Below are 27103 nucleotides of genomic sequence, written 5' to 3' on the forward strand. Positions count from 1 at the left end.
ATTGATGAATCCCATATAGGTTTTCCCACAACATGTTATGCAAATCTCATCTGTGGAGACATGGCCAGTATCTGAAGGGGGGCGTGCAAGCCAAATGCAGGCAGAGCACAGGAACAACCACAAATACACCAATAAAAGGAAAGGAATAAATTTATTCCTCCTACCTCATGACCTAGGGCGGCTCCGAACAGCACTCAGGAAAACAAGAAATGCAACTGGGTGTGCAGGCACCACGGAGCTCCGTCCTTGCTAGAAAGTGTGAGAGCAAACTGCTGCTTTTCCCCTCTTTATCAGGGGAGAGCAGAGCTTTTTGATCTTTCTCAGAGTGGAGCTGGAATCTCAGAGTTTCACAGGTCTGTGTTAGCTGAACACAGAGGTTCTACTGTCAAGCACATAAGGCTACACAACAATGAACACAAGGGATGCGTTTTTCTACATCCCAGATGCAAAGTCACTTGAACACGTCCAGAGTTCCTCCTCATCAATTTTCCATTATATTCCCACAGGGAGCAAGATTTACTTGTGATCTATGTCCATACAAGACCTAGAGCCCTGTGTACAGTTCCGGAGTCCTCAGCACAGGAAGGACACAGATCTGCTGGAACGAGTCCATAATATGGAGATGATCCAAGGGCTGGAGAACCTCCCATACGAGGACAGGCTGAGAGAGTTGGGGTTGTTCAGCCTGGAAAAGAGAAGGCTCTGAGGAGACCTTAGAGCATCTTCCAGTCCTGAAAGGGGCTCCAGGAAAGCTAAGGAGGGACTTTTTAGCAAGGATGAGGAGGAATGGTTTTGAAGTAAGGGAGGGGAGATTTAGACTGGATATTGGGAAGAATTTTTTTGACACTGAGGGTGGGGAGGCACTGGCCCAGGTTGCCCAGAGAAGTTGTGGAGGCCCAAAACCTGAAAACATTCCACGATGAGGCTCTGAGCAACCAGATCCAGTGGAAGGTGTCCCTGCTCCTGCAAGGGCATTCAGTGGATGATCTATAAAGGTCCCTTCCAACCCAAATTATTCTGTGATTCCATATTCCTCATTTTCATTCTCTTCCCTTAGAACAGATATTTTATGACTCCTTTTGTGGTCAGGCCTTTCTCCCTGAGATCCAGGCAGACCTCTGCACCATGCCATGCCCCCTCCCCATGCCCAGAAGCCCTGCACGGTGCCCCCCGCCTGGTGATAGAAGGGGAAAGGACACGGTCCAGCCATAGTCTGTGTCCAGGTTCTGCTCTTCCCCACAGCTACAGGGCATAGTTTGGTGGCTGAAAGGAGGTTGTGTGCCCAGCAGTGGCCCAGGTGGCCAAGAAGGCCAATGGCATCTTGGCTTGGATCAGAAACGGCGTGACCAGCAGGTCCAGGGAGGTTCTTCTCCCTCTGGACTCGGCCCTGGGGAGACCGCTCCTCGAATCCTGTGTTCAGTTCTGGGCCCCTCACCACAAGAAGGATGTTGAGGCTCTGGAGCGAGTCCAGAGAAGAGCAACCAAGCTGGGGAAGGGGCTGGAGAACAGGCCTTATGAGGAGCGGCTGAGAGAGCTGGGGGTGTTTAGCCTGGAGAAGAGGAGGCTGAGGGGAGACCTCATTGCTCTCTACAACTACCTGAAAGGAGGTTGTGGGGAGGAGGGAGCTGGGCTCTTCTCCCAAGTGATAGGGGACAGGACAAGAGGGAATGGCCTCAAGCTCCACCAGGGGAGGTTCAGGCTGGACATTAGGAAAAAATTTTTCATGGAAAGGGTCATTGGGCACTGGCAGAGGCTGCCCAGGGAGGGGGTTGAGTCACCTTCCCTGAAGAGGTCTAAGGGACGGGTGGATGAGGTGCTGAGGGACATGGTTTAGTGATTGATGGGAATGGTTGGACTCAATGATCCGATGGGTCTTTTCCAACCTGGTGGTTCTATGATTCTATGATTCTCATTGCTCTCTGCAGCTCCTGGAAGGAGGTTGTGGGGAGGTGGGTGCTGGGCTCTGCTCCTAAGTAACCAGCAAGAGGATGGAGGAAATGGCCTCAAGCTGCACCAGGCGAGGTTAAGACTGGACACCAGGAAAAATTTCTTCACTGAAAGGGTTCTGAGGCACAGGCAGAGGCTGCCCAGGGAAGTGGTCGAGTCACTGTCCCTGGAGGTGTTTAAAAGACAGGTAGACCAGATGCTCAGTGCTGTGGTCCAGTATTGGACAGGTGCAGTTGGACTTGATGAGCTCAGAGGTGTTTTCCAAGCCAACAATTCTACGACTCGCTCCATCAGCTCCACGTCCTCCCTGTGCTCAGGACTCCAGAGCTGGACACAGGGCTCCAGGTGGGTCTCACCTGATCAGAGGGGCAGAATCCCCTCCCTCCCTGCTGCTCCCAGGGTGCTGGATGCAGCCCAGGACACGCTCGGCTTTCGCACATCGTCGGCTCATGCGGAGCTGCTGCTTCTTTTAAGCTCCTTGTGATCTCCTGGCGATGTTAGGGACTTTTTGCAGTTTTACAATTCCATCCTTTTCTGGTTTCTTTCCCAACAACGGCCCCATCCCTCCCGCTCCCGATCCAGCGCTGTGTCCTCCCGGCTCCCCTCCTCCTCCCCGCCCCCTTCCCGGTTTTCGGTTCAGGCTCAGCTCCGCCTCGGCTCAGAAACGAAACCGGAGCGGCGGGGGGGGCGGAGCGGCCGCCTGGGCCCCTCAGAGCCCGGGACCCGCTGTCCGGGGCATCATCGGAGAGGACCCACTGTCCGGGGCATCATTGGAGAGGACCCGCTGTCCGGGGCATCATCAGAGCAGACCCACTGTCCGGGGCATCATCGGAAGAGACTCAGTATCTGGGAGACCATCAGACAGGACCCGCTGTCCGAGAGATCATCGGAGAGGACCCACTGTCTGGGAGATCATCATCAGGGACCCGCTGTCCGAGAGGTCATCGGACGAGCCCCAGTGTCCGGGAGATCATCAGCGGGGACCCAGGAATCCAGGAGCCCATCAGAGGGGACCCAGTGTCCAGAACCTCTTTGTGGGGACCCAGACGTCCCCCCTGGAGCGACTGCCATGGCCCTCAGGCAGTCAAATGCGTGAGTGGGGCTGGAGGGGGGCACTGGGGTGTAACTGGGGTTTGGGGGTTGGGGGTGGGGTATGGGGGATGGCTGGAGGGTTCCAGGGGTCACTGGGGGCTCTTGGTGGAGCTGGGGGCTCAGGTTAGTGGGAGGGGTTACTGAGGGAGGGGGGGTTAGGAGGGTGTGGGACTTGCAGGGGGGATATGGGAAAGTTTCAGGGTTGCTGAAAGATCCCAGGAAGAGATGGGGGCCTGTGGAGGTGGAGGGGTCCCTGCAGGTGGTTGTTGCAGTGGATCCTGGGAAGAGATTCACTCCTTGGGCTGCAGGGAGCGGAATGTCCTGGGGAACTGAGGAGGGCATGGGGATCCTGGTTACCCATAGAGGTCAGTGCCCCTGACCCCTCCGTCTGCTCGGCAGGGAGGCCTTCTGCCAGCGGGCACCCGTCTTCCTTGACTACCTGCACAGCATCCTGCAGAAGTACCCCGACGGGGGGCAGATCCTCAAGGTGAGACCCCCAGGGAACCCAGCACGGAGCTCGTCTGTGGGGAGCTCAGCCAGTGGGAGCTCTGCCCAGATGTGCAGAGAAACGTGGGCAGTGGGGGTGGGTGGTGGTCCTTGACCAGCCTCTGGACCTTGCTGGCCGGCTGGGAGCGTGGGGCGATGCTTCTCCCTAGGGTTGTGGGGGTAAAGGACGAGTGTCCAGATCTGATCTTTGAACGCAGGAGCTGGTGCAGAATGCAGATGACGCCGGTGCCAATGAGGTCGTGTTTGTGTCTGACGAGCGGGAGTTTGATGTCACCAGAGGAGGACTGGAGGGCACCCAGGGTGAGAGGCACCACGGGCACTAGGACAGACTGGACAAAGGACAGAAGTGGCATTGGGAGGGATTGCGAGATACTGCTGAAGAGCTGAAGAGGGATCACAGTGAACTGGGGGAACTGGAACTAATGAGGTGTTCTGGGATGTGCTGGGGGCACTGGGAGGACTTAGTGGTACTGGGGACACCAAGGGGGATTTTGTGGGACTGGATGGGGGGAACTGAGGCTGTGGGAACACTGAATGTGGTTCATAGTCCACCTGCATGTTCCATGTCTTGCCTAACCCATAGTCCTGACCCCCAGGCCCAGCCCTCCTGGCTTACAACGATGCTGTGATGTCCCCCCGGGACTGGGAAGGGATCCTGAGCCCAGGGAAGTCACACAAGCGGGAGGATCCCAGCACCGTGGGGCGCTTCGGACTGGGCTTCAGCTCTGTCTACCACCTCACCGGTGAGCGGTGCTGAGCACCTTCCCTGGAATTTAACTGGGCTCATGGGTTGGACTGGGGGCACTGAGCTACAGGTGCTGGGGAGCACTGGGGGACACTGGGGGTGCAAAACGGAGACTGTGGCTGAAGTGAGGGAACCTGGAGCACCAGGAGACAGGGGAGATGTTGGGTGGCAATGGAGGACAGGGCTGCAGGATCAAACTGTGGGAGGCCTGATGAACTGGGATCCAGCTTGGGATCACGGGAGGCACTGTGGGGTTGAGCTCATGGGTCCTGGGTGGGCACTGATGGGTTGGGACAACCTGGGGAGGCACTGGTGTCCATGCCATCTCTGTGGCTTCATGGTTCTCATATCTCCAGACCTGCCAGGTGTGCTGAGCCCCCCATCCCTGGGGTTACTGGATCCCGAATGCCAGGTCCTGTCAGGTGCTGGTGCTCGCTGGGACATCTCTGCAGCCCAAGACCTTCCTGGCCTTTTTGAGCCCTTCTGGGCTGGACTGGAAGCTGTAGGACAGCACCGTGGCTCTGCCCACGGCACCCTGTTCCGCTTTCCCCTCCGCCGGCAGCCCTCTGGAATTGCTGCCGGGGTCTCCGATCCTGAGCGCCTCCGAAGCCTCCTCCAAACCTTCCTTGCCGAAGCCCCTCTTGCCCTCCTCTTCCTCCGCCACGTCCGCTGCATCACCCTGCACCGTGTGGCCCCTGATGGGGTCCAGACCCTCATGGGAACGCTTGTGGCATCTCCTCGCCCTCTCCCAGTGCCGGGACCGTCAGGGGATGAGGGACTGAGTCTGTCATGGTGCCTGGTGTCCCTGCACGGGGATGGGGTGGAGGACGGGAGCGAGTGGCTGGTGGCCACGGGCAGGGCCACGGAGGGGCCGGCCGTGGAGCTGGGCATGAAGCTGAGGTGCTGTCCCGAGCTGAGCCTGGCGCACCCCCTCCGTGGGCTCTGCCGAGGGCGGCTGTGCTGCTTCCTACCCCTGCCAGCCACAGATGAGACAGCCACGGGGCTCCCTGTCCACGCCAGTGCCCCCTTCGCCCTCTCCGACGACCGCCAACACCTCCGCTGGCCCGAGGAGGGCAAGGAGGGTGAGAAAGATGCCCGCTGGAATGCCCTGTTGCTCCTTGGCCTCCTGCCTCGGGTCTACAGTCACATGGCCACGGTGGCCACCGCTCTGCCTGGCACAGACGCCTACAGCATCTGGCCAGACCCTGAGCGCACACCGAGCTGCGGCCGCATCCGCAGTTTGGTGACCCGCGTCTGCCAGGAGCTGGCAGCTGCCCGCACCCTGGTGCCTGCCACGGAGGGCACCCCAGGGCGGCTGCGGGCAGCTGACGCTGTGCTGCTGCCGCAGACCGCGGGGGACGTGGCCGAGCAGCGGGTGGTCCGGACTTTGCTGGTGGCAGCCGGGGAGCCAGTGGCCGAGGTCCCAGCCCACGTCCAGAAGGCGGTGGCTTTGGGGATGGCGGAGGGCGTGCGGGAGGCCACGGCCGGCCACGTGCGGCAGGTGCTGCGGCGCCACGGCGCGATGGGGCTCCCGGCTACCGAGCGGCTCGCCCTGCTGCGCTACGTGGCCGCGGATGGGGACCATGCTGAGCTGCGGGGTCTCCCCCTCCTGCCTCGCGCCGATGGGACCTTTGTGGCCTTTGGGACAGCGTCAGCCATGGTCTACGTGGACACGGCTGACTGCCCCAGGTGAGTCCACAGCCCTGGGCAGCCCCATGCGGGAGTGGGCAGGTGACACAGTTGCCTAGGGCAGCTGCCTGCCCCCCATTGCCCTGCTAGCCCCACAGCACCTCGTTTTGTCCCACAGGGAGCTCCTGCCCGGCTTGGCTGGATCCTTCCTGCCCTCAGACCTGGAGCCAGGCTTGGACAGCCTCCTGCGAGGCATTGCCAAAGCAGGTAAGAGACAGGGCTCCTGGGGCTGCCTTTGGGTCCCCTGATCTCCCTCTAAACCCCAACACCCCCAGGCACCCTTGTGCACCCTTGGGCTCCTCTGCAGCCCCAATATTCCCGTGTACTATGCTGATATTCCCTGTACACCCTGGGGTCCCTTGATCCCTGTCTAAGACCCCTCTCTGAGCTTCCCTCATCTGTTCAGCAGGGCAATGAATCCCAAGCCTCACAGTCTCTCTCCAGTTTGGGGCACATTGGCTGAGCCCAGATCCATCTTTCCCATCCTGCGTCTCCCTATGTCTCCAGGAACTCCCCCGTCCTTGCTGTTCTTCCCACATTCTCCTGTCCCCTCTGTGCTCCCTCGGCTCCTGGGTCTCCCCACGTTCCATGTCTGAGATGCTCAGTGCCCTCTAATACTGGTCCCCTAACACCTCTGTCCCTCTCAGATCTTCTCTATCTCCTGCAATATGGGGTTCCCCTGTTCTTCCTGGTCAGAGTATCCACCGTTCCCAGTAGGGGGCGGGGGGGGCTCCCCATTCCCTGCTGATCTCAGGTTCTTTCTCCCACATCCTGGGTCTGCCTCCCATGTCCCAGGTCCCACGTGCTCCTTGTCCAGCTTCTGCCTCTTGCACACAGGTCTCTTCCCCAACCTGGTTCTGCTGGACCCAACCGTGACCACCCAGATGCTAAGCTCGGCTCTACCCTGCGCATGGATTTCCAAGTCTTCAACTCCAGTGACTTGGTGCCCGGCCCAAGGCCCCCCTCATCCTCCAAGCTCCTGGCTCCCAGCCCTTTGGCAGTTCCTGGCTCATCATGTAGAAGACCTGAGTCCTCTGCAGGGGCTCCCTCTCATCCCCCTGTCCCCACTGGATGCCGCCAGTATCCGTCTTGCTCCGCTGATACCCCAGTCCAGTCTTATCTTCCAGGCGTGGGAGGATCAGTGCTTGCCGCCTGCTGTGGCTTCTGTCCTGGAGGTCCTGGGTTGCGCAGTGGTGCCACCAGGCATGTGGCACCGCTCCCTGTCCCACTATGTCCTGCCTCCATCCCCACTCAATGCCCTGCGCGCCCTGGGCAGGCAGGGACCTGCGGTTGTGGCCGCCCGCCTGGCCTCGCTGCCTCCTGCGGATGTGGTCACCCTCCAGCTCTACCTGGCAGACGTCCCATCCCTGACAAAGGAAGAGAAGGACACACTGGCTGCTCTGCCCCTCTTCGTCCAGCTGCCCTGCTTGGCCACCCCGCAGCCCACGGGGCTGGTGCCGGCCGGTGCCATGGCAGCGCTGGAGCCAGACCTGGAGCTGCCCCGAGATGTGGTGCTCCCAGAGGCCGTGTTGCAGTGCCGGGATGAAGTTGACCGGCGGCTCCTGGGGAGGCTCCAGAGGCCCCTCGTCAGTGCAGCCCGTGTGGCGCTGGAGGCCGTCACAGCCGTGGCCCGCGGCGCCTATGCCGGGCGGGCGGCAGAGAGACAGGCTCTGCTGCTCTGGGTGCTGCGGCACGGAGACGTCCTCTTTGCACAGAGCCCCCAGCTCCGGCAGGCATGCAGCAAGCTGGCCCTCGTGGAGACCCCCAAAGGCCCCGCATGCCCGCAAGACTTGTATGACCCCAGCGAGAGATCCTTGCAGGTACTGCTGGGCCCTGAGTGCTTTCCTCCTGCCGCCTTTTGCACGTCGCCTGTCCTCCGTGTCTTGAGATCCCTGGGCTTGCGGCACGGTAAGGGGTGCCTGGTGCCTTCAGACATCCTCAAGGCTGCAGCAAGTGTGGGTCGGGGTGATGCAGCAGCTCTGTCCAGGGCTGAGGCGCTGATTGAGGTCTGCAACCACCCCAAGGCACTGGATGATTTCACTGCTACAGAGCTCAGGCAGCTCCAGGACTTGCCATGGGTGCCTCGCTCCAAGTGCACTGGAAAGCCGGGACAGCCCTTCCTATCCCCTAGGGAGCTGCGGTCCACCCAGTACCAGCCCCTGGTGGGACTCACCATGCACCTGACTGACACCTTTGTGCCAGAGGCAGAGAAACAGTTGGGGTTGAGCCAGACCCCACCGCCAGAGAGAGTGTGGGAGCAGCTGAGAGAGCTGGCAAGGTGCAGAGACTTGGCCAGCGTGGGTCCTGCACTCCAACCTGTCTACCAGCACATGCAAGAAAACCTGAAGACCTTTAGGGCTGCCCCGGATGATGCTGTGGTTTGGACAGGGGCTGGGTTTGCTCTGCCACGTGATGCCGTGTTGGACTACCCGGAGAAGCTGGAGTTGGGGATGCTGGTGCCCCGGGTGCCCGATGACTTTCTGCCCTACAGCTGCCTCTTCAGGGCTTGGGGCGTGGAGGCAAGGCTGAGCGAGGAGAGGGCAGTCGCAGCCCTGCGCCGCCTGGGCCAGGACATAGACGCACGCAGCTCCAGAGCCGGCACCGCTGCAGAGTTGCAGGTGGTTGTAGCTGTCCTGGAGTGGCTTAAGAGCCAAGGGCACCACGACAAGGGCACAGTGCCCATTCCTGTGAGGATCTCAGAGAGCTTAGGCTTTGCCCTCCGCCCAGCTGCCTCTGCCGTGTACCTGGACATGGAGCTGGAGGCAGAGGAGGACATTGAGGAGGTGGTGCACGAGGCAGTGCCCTCCAGCATAGCCACATTCCTTGGCGCAGAGCTGCTCAGTACCCGGGTGCTGGGGCCGGAGCCGTTCACAGCCTGTGGCCCCTCGGAGCCCATCACCTTGCGGCTTCGCAACATCCTCCGGGAGTACGGCGAGGAGGGCGACCTCTTTACGGAGATGGTCCAGAACGCAGAGGATGCTGGAGCTACCGTGTGTCGCTTCCTCCTGGACCTCCGACACTGCAGAAAGGCCACCTCTGGGCTGCTGGACCCTGACATGGCTGCCTGCCATGGCCCAGCCCTCTGGGCCTTCAACAATGCCCTGTTCACTGAGGACGACCTCCGTAACATCACACGGGTTGGAGCTGCTACAAAGGAGGGCAGGGCAGGCAAGATTGGACGCTTTGGGCTGGGCTTCAGCTCTGTCTACCGTGTCACAGACGTGCCAGCAGTGCTGAGTGGGGAGACACTGCTTATCTTTGATCCCAACGGCACCCATCTAGGCAAGCACATCCCCAAGGGTGGCTGCCCTGGCATCCGCCTGGACTTCTCCAGACGACCACGCATCCTTCGTGCCTTTGCTGAGCAGTTCTGGCCCTACCACGGTATCTTTGGGTGCCGCCTGCCTGAGCCAGGACCCTTTCAAGGGAGCCTTTTCCGCCTGCCTTTTCGCACTGAAGAGGAAGCTGCAACATCTCAGATTTGCTCAGAGGTCTTTGGTACAGAGCGCGTCCAGTCCCTCGGCACCAGCTTCCTAGACTCTAACCGGCTCCTGCTGCTTTTCCTGCGGAAGGTGAGGGAGTTGTCCCTGGAGACGCTGCCAGAAATAGCCACCTCTGCAAAGGATACTACACCTCTGGCTATACTGCGGCGGAAGGAGATCCGAGACCTGGGGGCCCCTGGGGACCCCCCAAGTTGGGCAGCTATTGAGCAGCTCACAGCCTGCGAGGAAGCGTCCAAGACCACACTGCACTACCTAGTTTTGGTGTGTCAGGGTGACGGGGAGTCGCTGGAACTGTTTCACCAGAACGCACAGGCAGGTCTCCATCCTCTGCCTCCAGTGGCTGGCGTGGCCCTTCCTCTTTCCCTTGCTACAGACGGCAAGTGGGTGCCACGCCTGGATGCTGAGGAGGGGCAAGTCTTCTGCCACCTTCCTATGCCAATCACCTCAGGGCTGCCAATCCATGTGCACGGGGCCTTCAGCATCCTCTCAAACCGTAAGGGGCTGTGGGACATGGCAGAGCGGGGTAAGTGGAACCGGGCGCTGCTCCGCAGTGCTGTGCCGGCTGCCTGGCTCCGGGCACTGGACCATCTCTGTGCCATGCATGAGGCAGGTGAGTTGAAGAGCTATGAATATCACAACTTCTGGCCAGATGCTAATACCGCCCGTTACCCCTTTACAGAGGCTGTGACTGGTTTCTACCAGGCTGTGGCAGCCAAGAATGGCCCCAGGCTCTTTTCTGATGGGCACTCATGGTGCTCACTGCAGGATGCCCGCTTCCTGCACCAAGCTGTGGTCAGACACCTCGAGCTGGGTGCTGTAGCGAAACGTGTCTTTGCTGCCTCTCTGCCCCATCCCCTGTTAGCTGTGGCCTTGCCAGATAAGGTGCAGAGGGGACTTGGGAAGGCAGTGAACGCTGGCACCTATGACTGGCCCCGCTTTTACTGCGAACTCGTGCTTCCCAACTTGGAAAACCTCTCTGTTGCTGACCGAGACCCGCTAATTCTCCATGCTCTGGATATGTCCCATGAAGATGTGGACAAAATGCTGCGGACAGTGCCCTGCATTCCAGCCACCCCTCACGGCCACCTGCAGCTCATCAATTGCCTGGTGCATCCCAGAGGCCAAGCTGCCTCTTTATATGACCCTGAGGATGGACGCTTCCCCACTGGGAAGGCCTTTCTTTCCCCAGAAAGATTAAGCCAGCTGGAGAGGCTGGGCATGGTTAAGGACAAAATGACTCTGCCAGAGCTGCTGGAGCGGGCAAAGACAGTGGCACTTATCTGGACTAAGAACCGTGCCCAGGGCTGCCAGAGGGCTGCCTGCATCCTTGAGCTGCTTGAGGACGCGGTGGGGGAGAGGGTGAACAACACCATGCAGGCAGCTTTCCGGACCGTGCCCTTCCTCCCTGCTACAATGCCCACTGGTGAACACGTGCTGCTGCCAGCGGCCCAGCTCTACCACACCCTCCACGCCCCACTAGTGGGACTCATCCAGCCTATCTTGGCTCCTGAAATGCTGGGAGAAGACTTCAGCCTCTCCAATGAGGTTTCATCCTTCTTGGGGCTGGACCAGCAGCCATCAGCAGCTATGGTCCTTAAGCAGCTGCAGGCACTGAGCTGTAGCTCCAACGCTCTCCCTTTGGAGAAACTGCAGCACAGCGCGCACTGCTGCTACAGGTACCTGCACAAGCTGCTCCAGAGAGATCCCTCCATCCGGACCGAGGTGGCTTCTGCAGTGGCCCAAGGGGAGCCCTTCATTTTGGTGGGCTCCTGCTTTATGCCAATCACGGCTGTGGCTGAGACTCTGTCATTTAAGGCTGCCCCATATCTTCACCAGCTCCCAGAGCAGTACCGGCCCTACAGTCAACTCTGGGAGTGCGTGGGGCTGCGCCAGACCTTCACCTGGGATGATTACGTCCAAGTGCTCTTCACCCTGGCAGAGACGTATGCTGGAAAGCCGCTGCCTGCTGCGGAGCTGGCTCTGGCTTTGCAGCTGGTGTCTTATGGCTTGATGGCAGATGACAAAAAGCCAGATGCCTACCAGAGCCAGCAACTCTTTCTGCCTGACCAGGAGGGTGTTTTGCGTCCACAGGACAAGCTCCACTTCAATGATACACCATGGATGCCAATGGACAGAGATGTCCTGCTGTGCCATGACCATCTGTCCCGAGCCGCAGCCCTGCGCTGTGGGGTGCCTACCACACGTCACTGGGCACTGCAGAGGAGCCGACTGCCCACTGAAGATCTGAGCCTCTGGATGCAGCCATTTGGAGCCCATGAAGATTTGCCTACACGGCTGAAGAACATCTTGGGTGAGTACCGAGCAGCTGCTCATGATTTGGTGACAGAGTTGCTCCAGAATGCAGATGATGCTGGTGCGAGGCTCGTGCACTTTGTGTGGGATCGCCGGCAGCACCCAGTGGGTTCCACTTTCAGTGAGAACTGGAACTCCCTACAAGGACCTGCACTCTGCATCTACAACGACACTCCCTTCCAGCAGCAGGACATCGAAGGCATTCAGCAACTGGGAGTGGGTGGCAAGCAAGGCCGGCAGGATGTCACAGGCAAATATGGTGTTGGCTTCAACACTGTCTTCCACTTTACTGACTGCCCAGCCTTCCTTACTGGAGACAGTGCCCTGTGTGTCTTTGATCCCCACCTCCACTACGTGCCCGGAGCCACAACTGAGACGCCTGGTGGGATGTTCGCTGTCAACCCTCAATTCAAGAGGACCTTTCCAGACATTTATGGCACCTTCCTACCCTCTCTCTTCAACCTGAACCAGGGTGTTCTTTTCCGGCTGCCTCTCCGCACTGCAGCTGCAGCTGCCATCTCCAGGGTGTCCGGCATGGCTGTGCGAGACCAAGACCTCATGGACATGGAGACGATACTGACTGAGGAAGGGGAGGACTTAATGCTCTTCCTCCGGCACCTCCGGACTGTGGTCTTCTCTGAGATCCCCCCAAATGGGAAGGAAATGTTGGAGAAGCTACGGGTCACCACAGAGATGACAGATGGCGATGCAGAGCTGAGACAGAGCTTTCAAGCGAGGTTAAGCCACACCACGGATGGGAACAGCCCCACCTCTGTCTGCTATATGATGAAAGTCAAAACCAGAAAGGCCAAGGCCAAGGCCAGCACCGTATGGAGAGTCATCTCCCAGATCGGGGTGCGGGAGGGGGCAGAGGAGTGTCCGGTGCCTGGGCAGACGCCCTATGGGGCTGTGGCTGGCTGCCTGAAGCCGTTGGACTTGGACAAAGTCAGAGGCAAAGCTTTCTGCACCCTCCCACTCCCGCTGAGCACGGGGCTGCCTGTGCACATCAATGCCAACTTCTCGGTGGATGCGGCCAGACGCAATGTCTGCCGGGACCCAGGCAGCAGAGAGGCAGTCTGGAATGGCTTCTTGCTCAAGCACTTGGTGGCTCCGCTATACTGTGCCTTTCTCACCAGCCAGTGGAAAGCCCTGGGGTCTGAAAGACTCCAGTTCAATTCCCTGAAGGCCTGCCAGAAGCACCTGGCCTCCCAATACCTCCGGTTCTTCCCTGATGTGAAAAAGGTGCTACCTGACTTTAAGGACCTGGTGAAGGACGTCTATAAGCACCTCAGTCACGCACACCTGCCCCTGGTGCCTGTGCACCATGTGAATTCCCCTGGCGGCACCGTGACGATAACCTGGGCGTCTCCAGGTGGTGGGGATGTGCTAACAGAGCCATACTTCCTCAAGGTGGAACTTGATCCACCTCTCCAGGAGGTGCTGCAGCACCTGAACATGAACCTAGTGCCGGCATTCAGCGACCTGCAGTGGATCTATCAGGCATTTGTTGAAGCCAGTGTGGAGGCTGTCGCCTTGCAGCCAGCCTCTCTCCGGTGCTTCCTTAAGGCCCTGCCGCTCGCTGTGCCCTGCAGGCTGGCTGAGACCCCCTTAGGGACCCCAAAGACCTGTTCCATCCTGCTGAGAAAGTGCATGGAAGATAAGAACCACACCGAACTGGAAGGCCTCCCCTTGCTGGCCACACAAGACGGCTTCCTGAATACCCTCAGCATCAACCACCCAGTCTTCGACAGCTCCTTTGCCCACCTCTTCCCCCACCACTCCCACCGCTTTGCCGACAGGCTCATTTCTAACTTGAGCCTGCCTGGCTTTGTGAAGAAGCTTGGCCTCCAGGAGGCCACACCACTCATCCAGGAGGCACTGGATCAGCTGAAAGAAACCACAGAGAAGAAGAAGTGGCTCAAGATGCTGTGGCAGGTTTTAAACAGTGTGGTCTACTCAGCCTTAAAGGACAAACAGGAGCTGGAGGCAGGTATGAATTCATTCATGGATCATTTCCAAAATGTGCCACTGCTGCCTGTTCGGGGACATCAGGCAGGCTCAGAGTATCTACTACCGCTATCCTCCCTCCACAAAGTTCTTTATGAGTTGGACACAGCCGTGTCCAAGGTGCTCCACAAACTGGGCATCCCGGTGCTCCAGCAGTCCCTGCTGCCTTTTGACATTTCCTACCACTGCCTGAAGACAAGGGCACTGCAGACCACGATGCCCAGGGCGGTGATGGCCCATCTAGCAGACACCAGAGCTAATCTCTGCTGGAAGGACTTAAATGATGATGATGTCAATGACCTGCTGCGCTTCGTGCAGGAAAACCTGGATTCACAAGTACTGAAAAAGCTTCAGCTCCTGCCTGTCTTCCACGAGTATGGTGGGGGCTACGTATCTGTGGCAGCCTTCCACAAGGTGCTCTTGCTCAACAGCCAGTGCCGAAACTTGTCCCCGGCTGCCCAAGCCCTGTACAAGCTGGAGAAGGGCACATTGCTGCTCACGGCAACCAGGATCCCAACACAGCTGGCCTCGCGTTTGCAGTGGGAGGTCACAAATGACAAGCAGCTCTTCATGACTGTGGTGCTGCCTCGGCTGTCCCAGCTCACAAAGCAAGAGCTTATAGATGCCGTGCACTTGTTCTTTGCCCTGAAGCAGCAGAGCATGCTTGACTTTAAGTCCTTGGAAAGAACTGTGGCAGCCTTTAAGTCTGTGGCCTTTGTACCCGATGTCCATGGTGCTCTGCACGTGCCCTCCTACTTCTACGACAACACAGACTCCTTCTGTACTCTGCGGCTCCAAAACCGCTTTGTGCCCAAGTCTTTCTTGGCTAAGCTGCATCGCAAACAGTTCAATGCTGAGTACTTCCTGCTTCAGACAGGTCTCCGCACCAGCCTCTCTGTGGAGGATTTTGTGGCACTAGCCCTGGAGATAGAGCGTGAAGCCAATCAGGCAAGGCACCATGCTGAAGACATCCTGGTGCGACAGGAGGAGATGCTCAAGCAGCTTGGCATCCTGTTGAACAATCCCTTGTCAGAGGATTCATTGGGACAAATTGCCTCAATCCACTTTCTGCCTCCACTGGAGATCCCCACAGATTTGATGAACCTCTATCCCCCTTTTGCAGCCTGCACTAAGCCTGTGGCCCTGAGGGGCAGCGTTTACCACTGCCAGGATGTGGCTGAGCTCCTGTGGACTTCAGCTACCATCCTGCCAAAGTCCTTAGTACTCCAGAAAAAATTCCAGGAGTCCATGGGAGTCCTTGCAGAGATACCCACTGCCCTGGTGCTGGCCAATCTGGAGCACGTATGCAGGGCAGCCTGCCGGACACAACAGCAGGTGAACACACGGGTCAGGGTGCTCCAGAAGACGTACAATTTCTTGCAGACCCATCTGGAGGAGGTGGATGCAGGACGCCTCGCTGAGCTGCCTGTGGTGTTGACCAAGTCTGGGGACATGGCCATGCCGCAGCAAGTGGTGATGTCACTCCCAAACGAGGCTGACTTTTATCCCTATCTCTTCACTCCTAACCCTCACGTGGCTGTCTATGGAGACTTTCTGCAACACCTTGGGGTGGCCCTGCTCCCCACACTGACTCACTACAGCCATGTCCTGGCCCAAATCCACAAGGAGAGCCTTGTCAGTGGAATTCTCGATGCTAACCAGAAGAAGACAGCCCTGCTGGCCACACAACAATTCTTCCAGCTGCTGCAGGAGCCACCTGAGCACCTTGATTTCTCCTCTGTGTCTGAGCTGTACCTGCTGAGCACTGCTGACCGCCTGGAGCCATCCAACAGCCTGTACTTCAATGACTATGTGTCCTCAAGTACCTCCAAGACCTTGGGGAAGACCTTTGTGTTTATGGCTGACCTGCCGGGGATCAGGTGCAATGCCTGGTGGCTGCTGCAAATGCTCCCACAGCGCCTGCGGCCACGGGCGCTCTCAGAGATCATGGAGCAGAAGCTGGAGAAGGACAGTCTACAGCTGTGTCGCTATCGCTCTCACTGTCCTGTGCAGAAGCATCTGCAGACCTTCCTGGTATCCCCGTGGTTTAAGATGGGGCTGGAGTCCCTGCTCCAGTGGCAGAGCCACAGGGCTATGATGAGAATGGAGGGGGACGGTGGCATTCCAATGGAGGAGCTGGAAGTACAGTGCTGCGAGGACATCCGCACGGTGCTGGTCCACTGTGGCACAAAGGTGGAGGGCAGCTCCCGGTCACGGGCCGTCCACGTTTCTCTGGCTGATGGTGCCAAGCGGCTCCTCTACATCCGGCATACAGACATGGTGCTGGACCGGCACCAGCTGAGGGTGCTGGAGACGCTGGTGCAGGAGATCAATACCATGCTGGGTGGACAGCTGGAGGCACCTGCTTTGTCAGTGCTGCGTGAAATGCTGGTCTGCCAGGAGCCACGGGATGTGGCCGTTGTTCTGGAGGAGAATGATGTGGCACTGGTGGGTGCTGCACCAGAACCAGAGGAGGTCGTGGCACCAAAGCTGGAGCCAAAGCTGAAGATGAGGCTGCAGGCAGAAGGGAAGCCGTGGAAGGACCGACGCAGACTCATACCAGAGGTGAATGGCGACGTGGATCGCAGCCTGGCACCCTCATTGCGGTGGTGCGCTGTAAAGCAGCCAAAGGTGTTACGGGACCTCCTCCCCCAGCACAACCCTGCGGGCACTGCCCAGCAGCACTGCCAGGGTCAGGAAGGCCATGGCTCTGGGTTGTGCAATGAGGAGGCCACAATCCCAGCTCCATCCATCCCAGAAGCCCAGCGGTGGCTGCGGCAGGCCAGGAGTGACCTACAGGCAGCCCACAACGACACCAGGCGCGACTGCCCGAACTGGGTCCTCTTCAAGTTGCACCAGACCCTGGAGAAGGCTCTGGTGGCTGCTGTGCTTTGCCATGGTGAGGCCCTTGAGGCCCCAGTGGGGCTGCTGGAGCTGGCTCAATGGCTGGAGGTGGTGGAGCCAAAGCTCAAGGGCTTAGCAGAGGAGGTGGAGTGGTTGCATGGCTGCGGTGTGGATGACATGGCCACACAGTACCCGAGTTACCACACCTTCCCCATCACCCCTAGCGAGGCCTTCCATGATGTAGATGAGAAGGAGGTGCTGAAGCGGGCAGAAGGAGTGCTGGGGAGGCTGCAGGACCACGTGGATGGAATGTGAGGACACTCCTGCAAAGGGGACACTGGCAGCTGGGCCACGAGAGCACCATGGCTCCAGCAGGGACCTGTCACAGACTCACCACAGGCTTGCCATGGACCTGCCGTGGACTCACTATGGACATGCCACAGACCTGCCAGAGGCAATTCAAGCCTGTAGGAAGGGTCTGGGGGCAGACAGAGGTCCTAGGCCACTGAAGGTGTTGGGGCAGCGTGTGTTGTTGCATGCCTTGGGAGCTGGGGAAATAAAATATAATAATAAATGTTGCAGTGCTGGTGGAAAAATAAATATACAAATGCATGAAATCCCCTCACCCCTTGATGATTGCATCACCACTGTCTCTGCAAGGCAGGCACAGGGAAAGCTCCCAGGATGGGCTCAGGCAGGAGGGAGCTGGGCTCAGGAACACACAGATCAGGGATCAGTGGCAAACAGAAGATGAGATCCTCTCTGGGTGTTGGCCATTGAAGAGAGCCTGAGCCTCATGATCTCCTAGTTTAATCCCTAGTGTGATGTTTATGGGATGGGATCCTCTGCTGGTCAGTTTGGAGTTACCTGTCCTGCCCACCCCTCCCTGCAGGTGACACCCTTTCCTGCCCCTTTGACGTAGGACATTCCACCAGCTCCAGGCTGGCCTTGGTTTCTATAGGAATAATCATCAGCGCTGGCCTTTCTGCATCCCAGTGCCCCGTGTGACCCTGCTGGAGACAAACCCTGTCTGAAAACCTGCAGTGAACTTTCAGAAAACGAAGTTGCTCAGACGAGGCTGAGCTGAAGTCAGAAAACTGATTATACTTAAGTTCAGACCAGACAGAAGACTCATAGATTTTAAAATTTTAACCAGATAGAAAAAAAATTCTAGTTACCCAGAGCTAAAAATGCTGATTTTGTTGCTGTAAAGGGTGAAACCTCAGAACACACAAACAGGAAGCAGCTGAACTCAAGATTAAGAAAGATTGTGACATTGAGATTTCTCAAGACCTTTTTAGATACTGGTGTGTAGACACACCTACAGTAAATTGCTTGGTGGGAGACACAGACCTGTTGGCTGATGGAAAGGACCACGGGTCTGAGTCGACCTAGGAAGAGACCTGCTAGCAAGGGTTCACTGAGCACTTCTTCAAGGTCACTCTTCTAATTCATAGAATCATGGAATGATTTGGGTTGGAAGGGACCTTGAAGATCATCCAGTTCCAAAGCCCCTGCCATGGGCAGGGACACATCCCACAGGATCCAGCTGCCCAAGCCCCATCCAACCTGGCCTGGAACACCTCCAGGGATGGGGCAGCCCCCACTACTCTGGGCAGCCTGGGCCAGGGCCTCCCCACCCTCATTGTGAAGAAATTCCTCCTTACGTCTAGTCTAAATCTGCCTCTCTCCAGTTTAAAGCCTTTCCCTCTTGTCCTATCACTACAAGCCTTTGTAAAAAGTCCCTCCCCAGCTTTCTTGTAGCCCCTTCAGGTACTGGAAGGTCACTACAAGGTCTCCTCAGAGCCTTCTCTTCTCCAGGTTGAACAACCCCAACTCTCTCAGCCTGTCCTCATACAGGAGGTGCACCAGCCCTCGGATCATCCTTGTGGCCTCCTCTGGACTCGTTCCAACAGCTCCATCTCCTTCTTAGGTTGAGGATTCCAGAACTGGACACAATTCTCCGAATGAGGGCTCACCAGAGAGGAATAGAGGGGCAAAACTCCCTCGCCCTGCTGGCCACGCTGCTTTTGACGCAGCCCAGGATGCAGTTGACCTTCTGGGCTGTGAGCACACATTGCCGGCTCAAATCAAGCTTCTCATCAACCAGCACCCCAAAGTCCTTCTCCTCAGGGCTGCTCCGAATCACATCATTCCCCATCCTGTATTGGAATTGTGGATTGCCCCAGCCCAGGTGCACGACATTGCACTTGGCCTTATTGAAACTCATGAGATTCACACAGGCTCACCTCTCCAGCTTGTCTGGGTTCCTCTAGATGACATCCTATCCTTCTGGTGTGGCAACTGCACCACTCAGCTTGGTGTCATCAACTCTCCTGTTGATAAGTGATTTATACTCCAGTCCTCGGATCATCTCTGTGACCTCCTCTTGATTCACTCCAACAGCTCCATGTCCTTCCTGTGCTCAGGACTCCAGAACTTGATGCAGGGCTCCAGGTGGGGTCTCACCAGAGTAGAGTAGAGTAGAGTAGAGTAGAGTAGAGTAGAGTAGAGTAGAGTAGAGTAGAGTAGAGTAGAGAAGGAAAATCCCCTCCCTCCCTCCTGGTCTCATGGCTGTGGATGCAGCCCAGGACATGGTTGGTTTCTGGGCTGTGAGAGCCTTTGCTGGCTCACATGGAGCTTCTCCTCCCCCAGCACCCCAAGACCTTCTCCTCAGGGCAGCTCCCAATCAATTCTCTGCCCAGTCTAGGTTTGTGTGGGGATTGCCCTGACCCAGGTGTAGGACCTTGCCCTTGGCCTTGTGTCTTCAACTCACCTCTAAAGCCCAGCTTTCTGCTTCCTCAGCGCACTCCTTTCCATGATGTGCTGCACCAGTCCGATGTGGTCCCTATACAGACAACATCCATCGTCACCAACACCAGTGCTGCTTTTCCTGTACCCAGTGTGGAATGCTACATTTTTCCCATCTATGACATGGATTGGAAATCTCTGTTTTAAAGCCTGTTGGATCCCCTGAACGTGCACCAGACAATCAAACATGGCCTGCTCAAAATTACATACTGCAACTGCCTGAAAGGAGATTGTAGAGAGGTGGAGCTGGTCTCCTCTCCCAAGTGACCGGTGATAGGACAAGGGGGAATGGCTTCAAGCTGCATCAGGGGAGGTTCAGACTGGATATCAGAAAAAAAATTTTCACAGTAAGGGTCATTGGGCACTGGTAGAGGCTGCCCAGGGAGCGGGGAGAGTCACCATCCCTGGAGGGGTTTAAAAGATGCATAGACGAGGTTTTCAGGGACATGGTTTAGTGGCAGATAGGAGTGGTTGGACTCAATTATCTGAGAGGTCTTCTCCAACCTGATGATTCTATAATTCTACCTCCTCCCTGAATACGTGGTGATTGATGGCATGCAGGCCAGTGGAGGCTGTAACTAGTGATGTACTCCAGAGGACAATACTGGGTCTGGACCTTTTTAAGAACCTCATTAGTGATCTGGAAGATGAGGCAGAGCATGCCCTGAGGAACTTTCCTCATGACACAAAATTGGGAGGAACAGCTGCACTTGCAGCCTGGAAAGCCAAACGTTTTATTGGCTGCATCCAAAGTAGTGGGACCAGCAGGGCCAAGGAGAGGATTCTGCCCCTCTGCTCTGGTGAGACCCACCTGGAGCCCCGAGTCCAGTTCTGGAGTCCTCAGCACAGGAAGGACATGGAGCTGTTAGAACAAGTCCAGAAGAGACCATGGAGATGATCTGAGAGTTGGAGCACCTCCTACATGAGGACAGGCTGGGTTTGTTCAGCCTGGAGAAGAGAAGGCTCTAGGAGACCTTAGAGCAGCTGCCAGTGCTGAAAGGAGCTCCAGGAAAGCTGGGGAGGGGCTCTGGATCAGGGAGGGCAGAGATAGGACAAGGGGGAATGGTTTTCAGCTGCAAGAGGGGGGACTGAGATGAGATCTTAGGAAGAAATGTTTTGCTGTAAGGGTGGGGAGACCCGTACCCAGGTAGCCCAGGGAAGTTGTAGATGTCCCATCCCTGGAGGTGTTCCAGGCCAGGTTGGATGGGGCTTGGAGCAATCTCATCCAGTGGGAGGTGTCCCTGCTTATGGCAAGGGGTGGGACTGGATGGGCTTTGAGGTCCCTTCCAACCCAAACCATTCTGTGATTCGATGTTCAGTATTCCCAAAAGTTGCTGTAAGCACCCTGAGGAAGAAAGGAGATGTGAAAGTCCTGGGGAGAGTGCCCCCTGCCCTGTGGATTGGGTGCTATTATTAATAGATTCCAAGAGGTGGCTCCCGAGGTACAGGAATGACAGTGATGCCGCACACACAAACATTAGTAATCTTCTGACTGATAACATTATTGTATCATCAGGCGATATCGTACAGTACCACCAAGTGCTCATCCTGGTCTTTCTGCCCAAGGGGATGAACAGCACCACAGGGAGCACACAGAGCACACAGGGATCTGCGTAACAGCCACATGAACAAACCCAGTTAAAATCATAATTGATTTTAACATGCACTCTTGTCAGATTACTCTTTGTCCCAATCCTCTGAGCCCCACTTTGGGCACCAGAAAGGACTGTGGCTGTTCAGGCCCTGCCAGCAACAACCAACCACACGGCCACACACTCACCCTGTCTCAGCGGGAGTAGGGAGAGAATTGGAAACAAACAGTGTAAAACTCGTGGATTGGGATAAAAACAGTTTAGCAGAACAGCAGAAGAGGAGGAAAAACATTAATGATAATAACAAAAGGATATACGAAGTGAATGATGTGCAGTGCAAACCACCCACCACCAGAAAAGCCAACACCCCACATGCTCCTGATCCCAAATTCCAAGTCATGCTTGAAGCCGCATTCCCCAAGCTGTGATCCTGAGCCGTGACAACAGAGTTGTGAACTGAGCTGTGAACCAAGCCATGAATCTGAGCCAGGAACTGCATCTCACAGCCAACGCGCACACCCTGCCCCATTTATATACAGAGCATGATGGCACAGGATGGAATATCCCTTTGTCCTCCGGCTGGGGTCTGCTGCCCTGGCTGTGTCTCCTCCCATCGCTTTGTGAAAATTAACTCCATCCCAGCTGAACCAAGAGCCCAAACAGATCACGACAATGGTCTTCTCCCCTACTGTGTCTCCTGGCCGGCCACCACATCAGTGGTAAACCAGTAGCAAACCCAGTTTGAGCTCAGACTACAGAGAAAGGGGGAAAGTTAAGGAAAACAGGATTAAAAGCCTTGTGTTCATCCCAATGAGAGCAGGCTGAGTTGGAGGCTTCTGAAAGATGGAATCGTGCTCTGGAGACATCTCTGTGGGTGAGTAGAATAGATTAGTTCAGCTGGAAGTTGGACTACAACTGTGTAGTCCAACTGCCTGGCCGCTTCAGGGCTGACCATACCTTCCAGCCCCTCACCAGCTCTGTTGCCCTCCTTCAGCCTCCACATTCAAGGACATTCACATCCTTCTTAACTGGTGGGGTTAGGGCCGCACACAATACCCATGGAGAGGCCACATCAACCCAAACTATCTTGACTTGCTGGCCATGCTGTGCTAGACACCCTCCAGGACGTGGTTTGCCCTCTCGGCTCCCAGGGCACTGCCAGCTCCTACTGAGCTGCTGCCACCCAGCCCCCTCCAGCTCCCTTTCTGCAGAATTCCTCCCAGACATTCATCTCCCAGTTTAGACACTGGCACTACTCCCTCCCAGGGGCAGACTGTCTCTTTGGCCACAGCAGCCAGACTTCCACAAATCCCTGAATGCCGCTGCTCCCAGAGGGGCTGTTCCCTGCCAGGCGTAACCTCATTGCACCCAGCAGCTCGACACCGCAGGAGGGGACACTTGGATCTTGGGTTTTCTTCCAGAGAAACCCCATGTGATTTCAGTTTCTTCAGTGAACAAAGTTGCTCTGCTGCGCCTTTCCTGTGGCATCTTTCTGTTTGTGCTTTGTGTTGTGAGGTCTGAAACCTCCAAAACTGCAAGAAGGCGAACAGCCTCCTGGCTTGTGTCTGTCTTGGTGTGGCCAGCAGGTGCGTGGAAGGGATTGTCCCCCTGGACTCGGTGCTGGTGAGGCCGCACCTTGAATCTTGGGTTTTCTTGTAGAGAAACCCCATGTATTTTCAGTTTCTTCAGCAAGCAAAGTTGCTCTGCTGTGCTTTTCCTGAAAATTTCCAGCCCTGGAATATTTCCAGCCCTGGAATGGCTGGCCCAAAGCCAGCCAGCTCAGCAATGAACTGAGCAATCATTAAACCACACAGACCTTGACTGAAACGTGGAGTTTCTCTCCGGTTTTGGTGTCTTGTTCTACACATTAGGACACAGATCATTCCTTACCTAGTCTGGCGTAGGGCCTTCACAACTCAAGGCTCCTATGCAGGGACCTGGAGCAGCTGCCGGAGAAAGCAGGGACCCACAGGACACCAGCGCGAGGAGATCTCCCTGCAGGTCTTTGGAGAAAGAAGTCCTAAAACAGCTTTATTCCTATTGTTTCATTCAAAAGGAAAATAGAGGCTTTTATTAAAATAATATTATACTAAATTTGTTTGAATAATATTGAACACTATTGTATAATAATAAATAATACAAGAAAACAACATAAATTAATCGATCACATTTAGTAACATTAACATAATAAATTAAGCATGTTATATTATTTAACAATGTGTTATATAATATTAACTATAATATAAAAATAATATGTATTAAAGTGTAATAATACAAGAAGATAATAATATATGTGCAAATATACAAGGTTGACCGCCTTGATGACTGTCTCTGCAGTGCAGGCACGGGGAAAGCTCCCAGGCTGATTCGCTGGAGGCACACGCTGATTCAGGAACAGGATTCGGGAACGCAGGGATGTGGGATCCGAGGCACAAGGACGAGGAGGCCCTTATTGGACGCAGGCTGTCAAGGAGGCCCGGCGCTCAGTGCGGCCCTGCTCGAGTTCCTGCTCCTGCGCCAGCTGCGTCTGCAGAAGGGACACCTGCAAGAGGCAAAAGGCCGAGCTCAGCCAGCCCCGCGCTGCCAGGCCCAGCCGGAGCTCCACGGCACCGGCGGGCAGGGAAGATGCACCCTCTAACTCCAGCCCTGACAAACACCTTGTCCCTGGGGAACGGGAAGGAACAGGACCCCAGAGTCACCTTGAACTGAGCTCAGGTGATCAACAACTCCGGCTCCTTTCTGTCAGACCATTCAGACGTCCAACCCCACGACATTCCCTGGAGTTAGAGACAGAGGCTCCCGCAGGATTTAGAAACCCAACCCTTTTCCAAGAGAGAGGTTTGGGCTACTGCCTCCTTGGTTCCACCAGCTCTCTTCACAGCAGGATGGGCTGCTGGCTACACGTGGTTCATCAGAACCGTTCGGTGAGGATCTCCTTAAAAACTTGAAAGTGAGCCCGTGAGAACAGAGGAAGTTCTCCTTTTTCCTAACTTGAGAGCATTTCACAAGGGAGCAGAACTTTAAAGGCCTCCTTAGGCCTTGGGAATCCTCAGACCCTGTCATTTTCTGGCCACACAGGGTTGCACCTGCTGGGCTTTTGGGACCCGGGAGAGACCCAGCTGCTCTTCCCTCTGGGAGGCTTGCGGTTCAGGGCAGCCGCAGCCTCCCTGGCACATTGCCCTCTGGCTGCTCCGGAGCAGAGGAGAGGCACACGCAAAGGCAGACAGCAAAGGGACCTCACAGCAAGCCAGATGCACACGCTGGGGAAGAGAGGGATGGATCTGAGCTCCTCTCCAAAATAACCAGGGCACCTTTGGGAATCTGGGCTTGGAAGCCTGAAAAACCCTTCCCGCACCTTGGCAGGTAACGCAGAGGAGTGAGCAGGAGAAGAGACCGGTGGTTGCCAGGAGCATCTCCTGGCAGGTGGGGGACCCAGTTCCCGTCCCACCGTTCCCCAGACCCAGAGGGGAGCCTTAATCAGCCAGCCAAGGGCTGTGCTTGGAGCAGAGCTCCTGCACGCTTTTGCTTTGAGTCTCCAGCCTGGCCAGGGCCATGGTCTCTACTCAGCCTCTAGGAGGCCTACGCCGTGGGGGCTGCTGTCATGGGGATTCACCATCGCTCCTCTGTACGGGCAGAGCCTCCTCCCACCACCTAAGGTTGCCTTCTCACCTGTCTGGAAGGGGGCATCTTGTGCCGGTCAGAGGCAGAGACAGAAAATCCCAAGGCATCTGGGATTGACTGACGCCTGAAATACCTCTTCAGTGTCCTCCGTTCACATTCCACCTGCACGATGAAGAGGAGAAAGGGTCACAGAAAGCTGCCTACAAGGAGTGACAAGGAAGGCAACAAGCAGAGGATTCCCCAGTGCTGGCTGTGGAGATGTGCTGTGGTCCAGAGCACCGCGAAGCTTGGCAGAGGCAGCGACAGCCTGTTTTACCTGCTCAAGAGTCCTGCACAGCTCAGCATTGTGCTGCTTCAGCTCCGTCTTCTCATCTTCCAGCCTTGTGACTGCTCGCTGCAGCCACTCCAGCTGCTGCGACAGGATTCTCTTCTCCAAGAGCCAGGAGAGCTGCTTGTGTTCTGCAGCCTGAGGGGATGCAGAGAGGAGACTGAGCTGGTGCTACAGAAAGGGTAGCAGGGCCAGAATCAACGTGTCACGGAGAGTGAACAGACAGCACTAAATCCCCTTTTCCCTTCTGTTTGGCTTTCCACAGGCCAAAACAACACAGTCTCTTCAGACAGGGTTCTTCTCTAGGGGAGATCCCATCACTCATCCCCAGCTTTTGGGCTTGAATTAATTAATGGAGTGGGGGGCGCTCCAAGAAAGCTGGGGAGGGGTTCTGAATCAGGGAGTGCAGGGATAGAATGAGGGGGAATGGTTTAAAGCTGAAAGAGGGCAGATGGAGATGAGATCTCAGAAAGAAATGTTTTCCTGTAAGGGTGGGGAGGCCCTGGCCCAGGCTGCCCAGAGCAGTGGTGGCTGCCCCATCCCTGGAGGGGTTCCAGGCCAGGCTGGATGGGGCTTGGAGCAATCAGATCCAGTGGCAGATGCCCCTGCTCCTAGCAGGGGGTGCAATTGGATATGCTCTAAGGTCCCTTCCAGCCCAAACCCTTCTGTGGTTCTACGATTTTAGTTGACTGAAGATCAGTCCCAGTGCCTACCTGAAGGTGATGCTCTTCCTTGTCCCCCTCTGAAACTCTACTCTGCAGGACTGCGATTTCTTCCCTCAGAGTCCTGTTGGCGATTTCACTCTTGGAGAGGGCAAGAGTCAGGGCTTGTGCCTTCTCTGTCCACTGGACTGTGCTGTCATTCTGCTTCAGAAGATCGAGTACACACTTGCCTTCTGATGCATTCTGCTCTTCAAGGTCCTGGACACTCTTTTGCAGAGACACCACCTCTTGATCTATAGACTCTAGAGAAGACTCAGCATCTTCCAGTTTTTGCAGCAGGGCTTTGGTCTGCAACACCGCCTCCTCCTTTTGCTGTTGAAGCTTAGAGAGAGCCTCCTCCAGAATCCCGATCTTTGTTTCCCTTTCTTCCAGGCTCAGTTTGGCTGCTTGAAGATTTTCCTGCTCTGCTTCATGCTGTTCTTCCTTTTCCTTGCATGCATCAAGTTGCTTTTCGAGGGATACAATTTCTTGCTCTCGTTCCTTTAGCACCAGTTGAAGATGCTGCAGGATTTCCTTCTGCTGTTCAGATTCTCGTTCCTGTTTCTGGAAGATCTCAATCACTTCCTTCTGAGATTCAATCAGGAAATCCTTTTCTTTCAGTATCACCTCAATGCATTCTAAGTCTCTCCGCAAGGCATTCATCTGTTCTTCTGTTTTTTCCTCGTGGCTCCTTCTTTGACGCTCTTGGATGTCGAGGAGCTTGTCCTTTTCTCTTAGGGCTTCGAAGCTCTGCTCCAGCTGGTCACAGACACTCCTTAGCTGTGTTTCCATGGTTTCTGTGGCTTCCTGGATTTGCTTTTGTTGCCACTCCAGCTCTTTGTCTTTTTTAGATAAAGAAAGGGTCATTTTTTCTAGTTCACTGTGAAGCTGTTTTTTCTCTGTTGTGTCCTTAAGAGCCTGATCAAGAGTTCTTTGATGCAGCTTTTCCAGTATTCTCACATGCAGCTGGTACAACTTCATTTCTCCCTCTCAGTCCGACAGGACAGCAGTCACATGAGTGAGAGTCTCCCACAAAGCTTCCATTTCTGCTGCCTCTTTCTGGAGTTTCTCCCGCTGTGTTTCCACTTCCTCAGTTTTAATTTTTAAGACAGATCGTGTGGTCTGGAGTTCTTGTGCGAGGCAGCGATTCCTATCTGTCGCTGCATTTGCTCGAGTTTCAGAGGCTGCGAGTGATTCCTGAAGAAGGTTTATCTTGTCGAGCAGCTTTTCTTTCAGTGCCTGCAGGCTGTCCCGTTCATGCTGCAAAACAGGGAGGAAGAGATCCAATCATTCCATCTATGTTTGGGTTTCACACTAGGTTTGAACTCCTGCTCCAGCGGCACCAAGGCCTGCCAAGTGGCACCAAGGCTCCAGTGGCACCAAGGCCACAAACTGTTCTGCTC

The 27103-nt window shown here is 56.1% G+C and overlaps 2 protein-coding genes across 2 annotated transcripts; one reads left to right on the forward strand and one right to left on the reverse strand.

Moving 5' to 3' along the window:
* The first annotated feature begins 2653 nt into the window (after positions 1 to 2653).
* On the forward strand, positions 2654 to 17263 carry LOC138728643 (sacsin-like). The gene is made up of 7 exons (XM_069872149.1): positions 2654 to 3039; positions 3439 to 3526; positions 3744 to 3846; positions 4143 to 4289; positions 4648 to 5980; positions 6099 to 6187; positions 6818 to 17263. The coding sequence occupies exons 1-7, from the start codon at positions 3017 to 3019 to the stop codon at positions 16960 to 16962; spliced, it is 11928 nt and encodes a 3975-aa protein (XP_069728250.1). The 5' UTR covers positions 2654 to 3016; the 3' UTR covers positions 16963 to 17263.
* Positions 17264 to 23492: 6229 nt separating this feature from the next.
* Positions 23493 to 26583, reverse strand: LOC138728359 (centrosome-associated protein CEP250-like). Its single transcript, XM_069871655.1, has 4 exons — positions 25713 to 26583; positions 24988 to 25170; positions 24720 to 24833; positions 23493 to 23592 (listed from the first exon to the last, which is right to left on the reverse strand). The coding sequence occupies exons 1-4, from the start codon at positions 26565 to 26567 to the stop codon at positions 23500 to 23502; spliced, it is 1245 nt and encodes a 414-aa protein (XP_069727756.1). The 5' UTR covers positions 26568 to 26583; the 3' UTR covers positions 23493 to 23499.
* Between the last annotated feature and the right edge of the window lie 520 nt (positions 26584 to 27103).

The sequence above is a fragment of the Phaenicophaeus curvirostris genome, chromosome 18, assembly GCF_032191515.1.
Source record: "Phaenicophaeus curvirostris isolate KB17595 chromosome 18, BPBGC_Pcur_1.0, whole genome shotgun sequence".
NCBI classification, from domain to species: domain Eukaryota; kingdom Metazoa; phylum Chordata; class Aves; order Cuculiformes; family Cuculidae; genus Phaenicophaeus; species Phaenicophaeus curvirostris.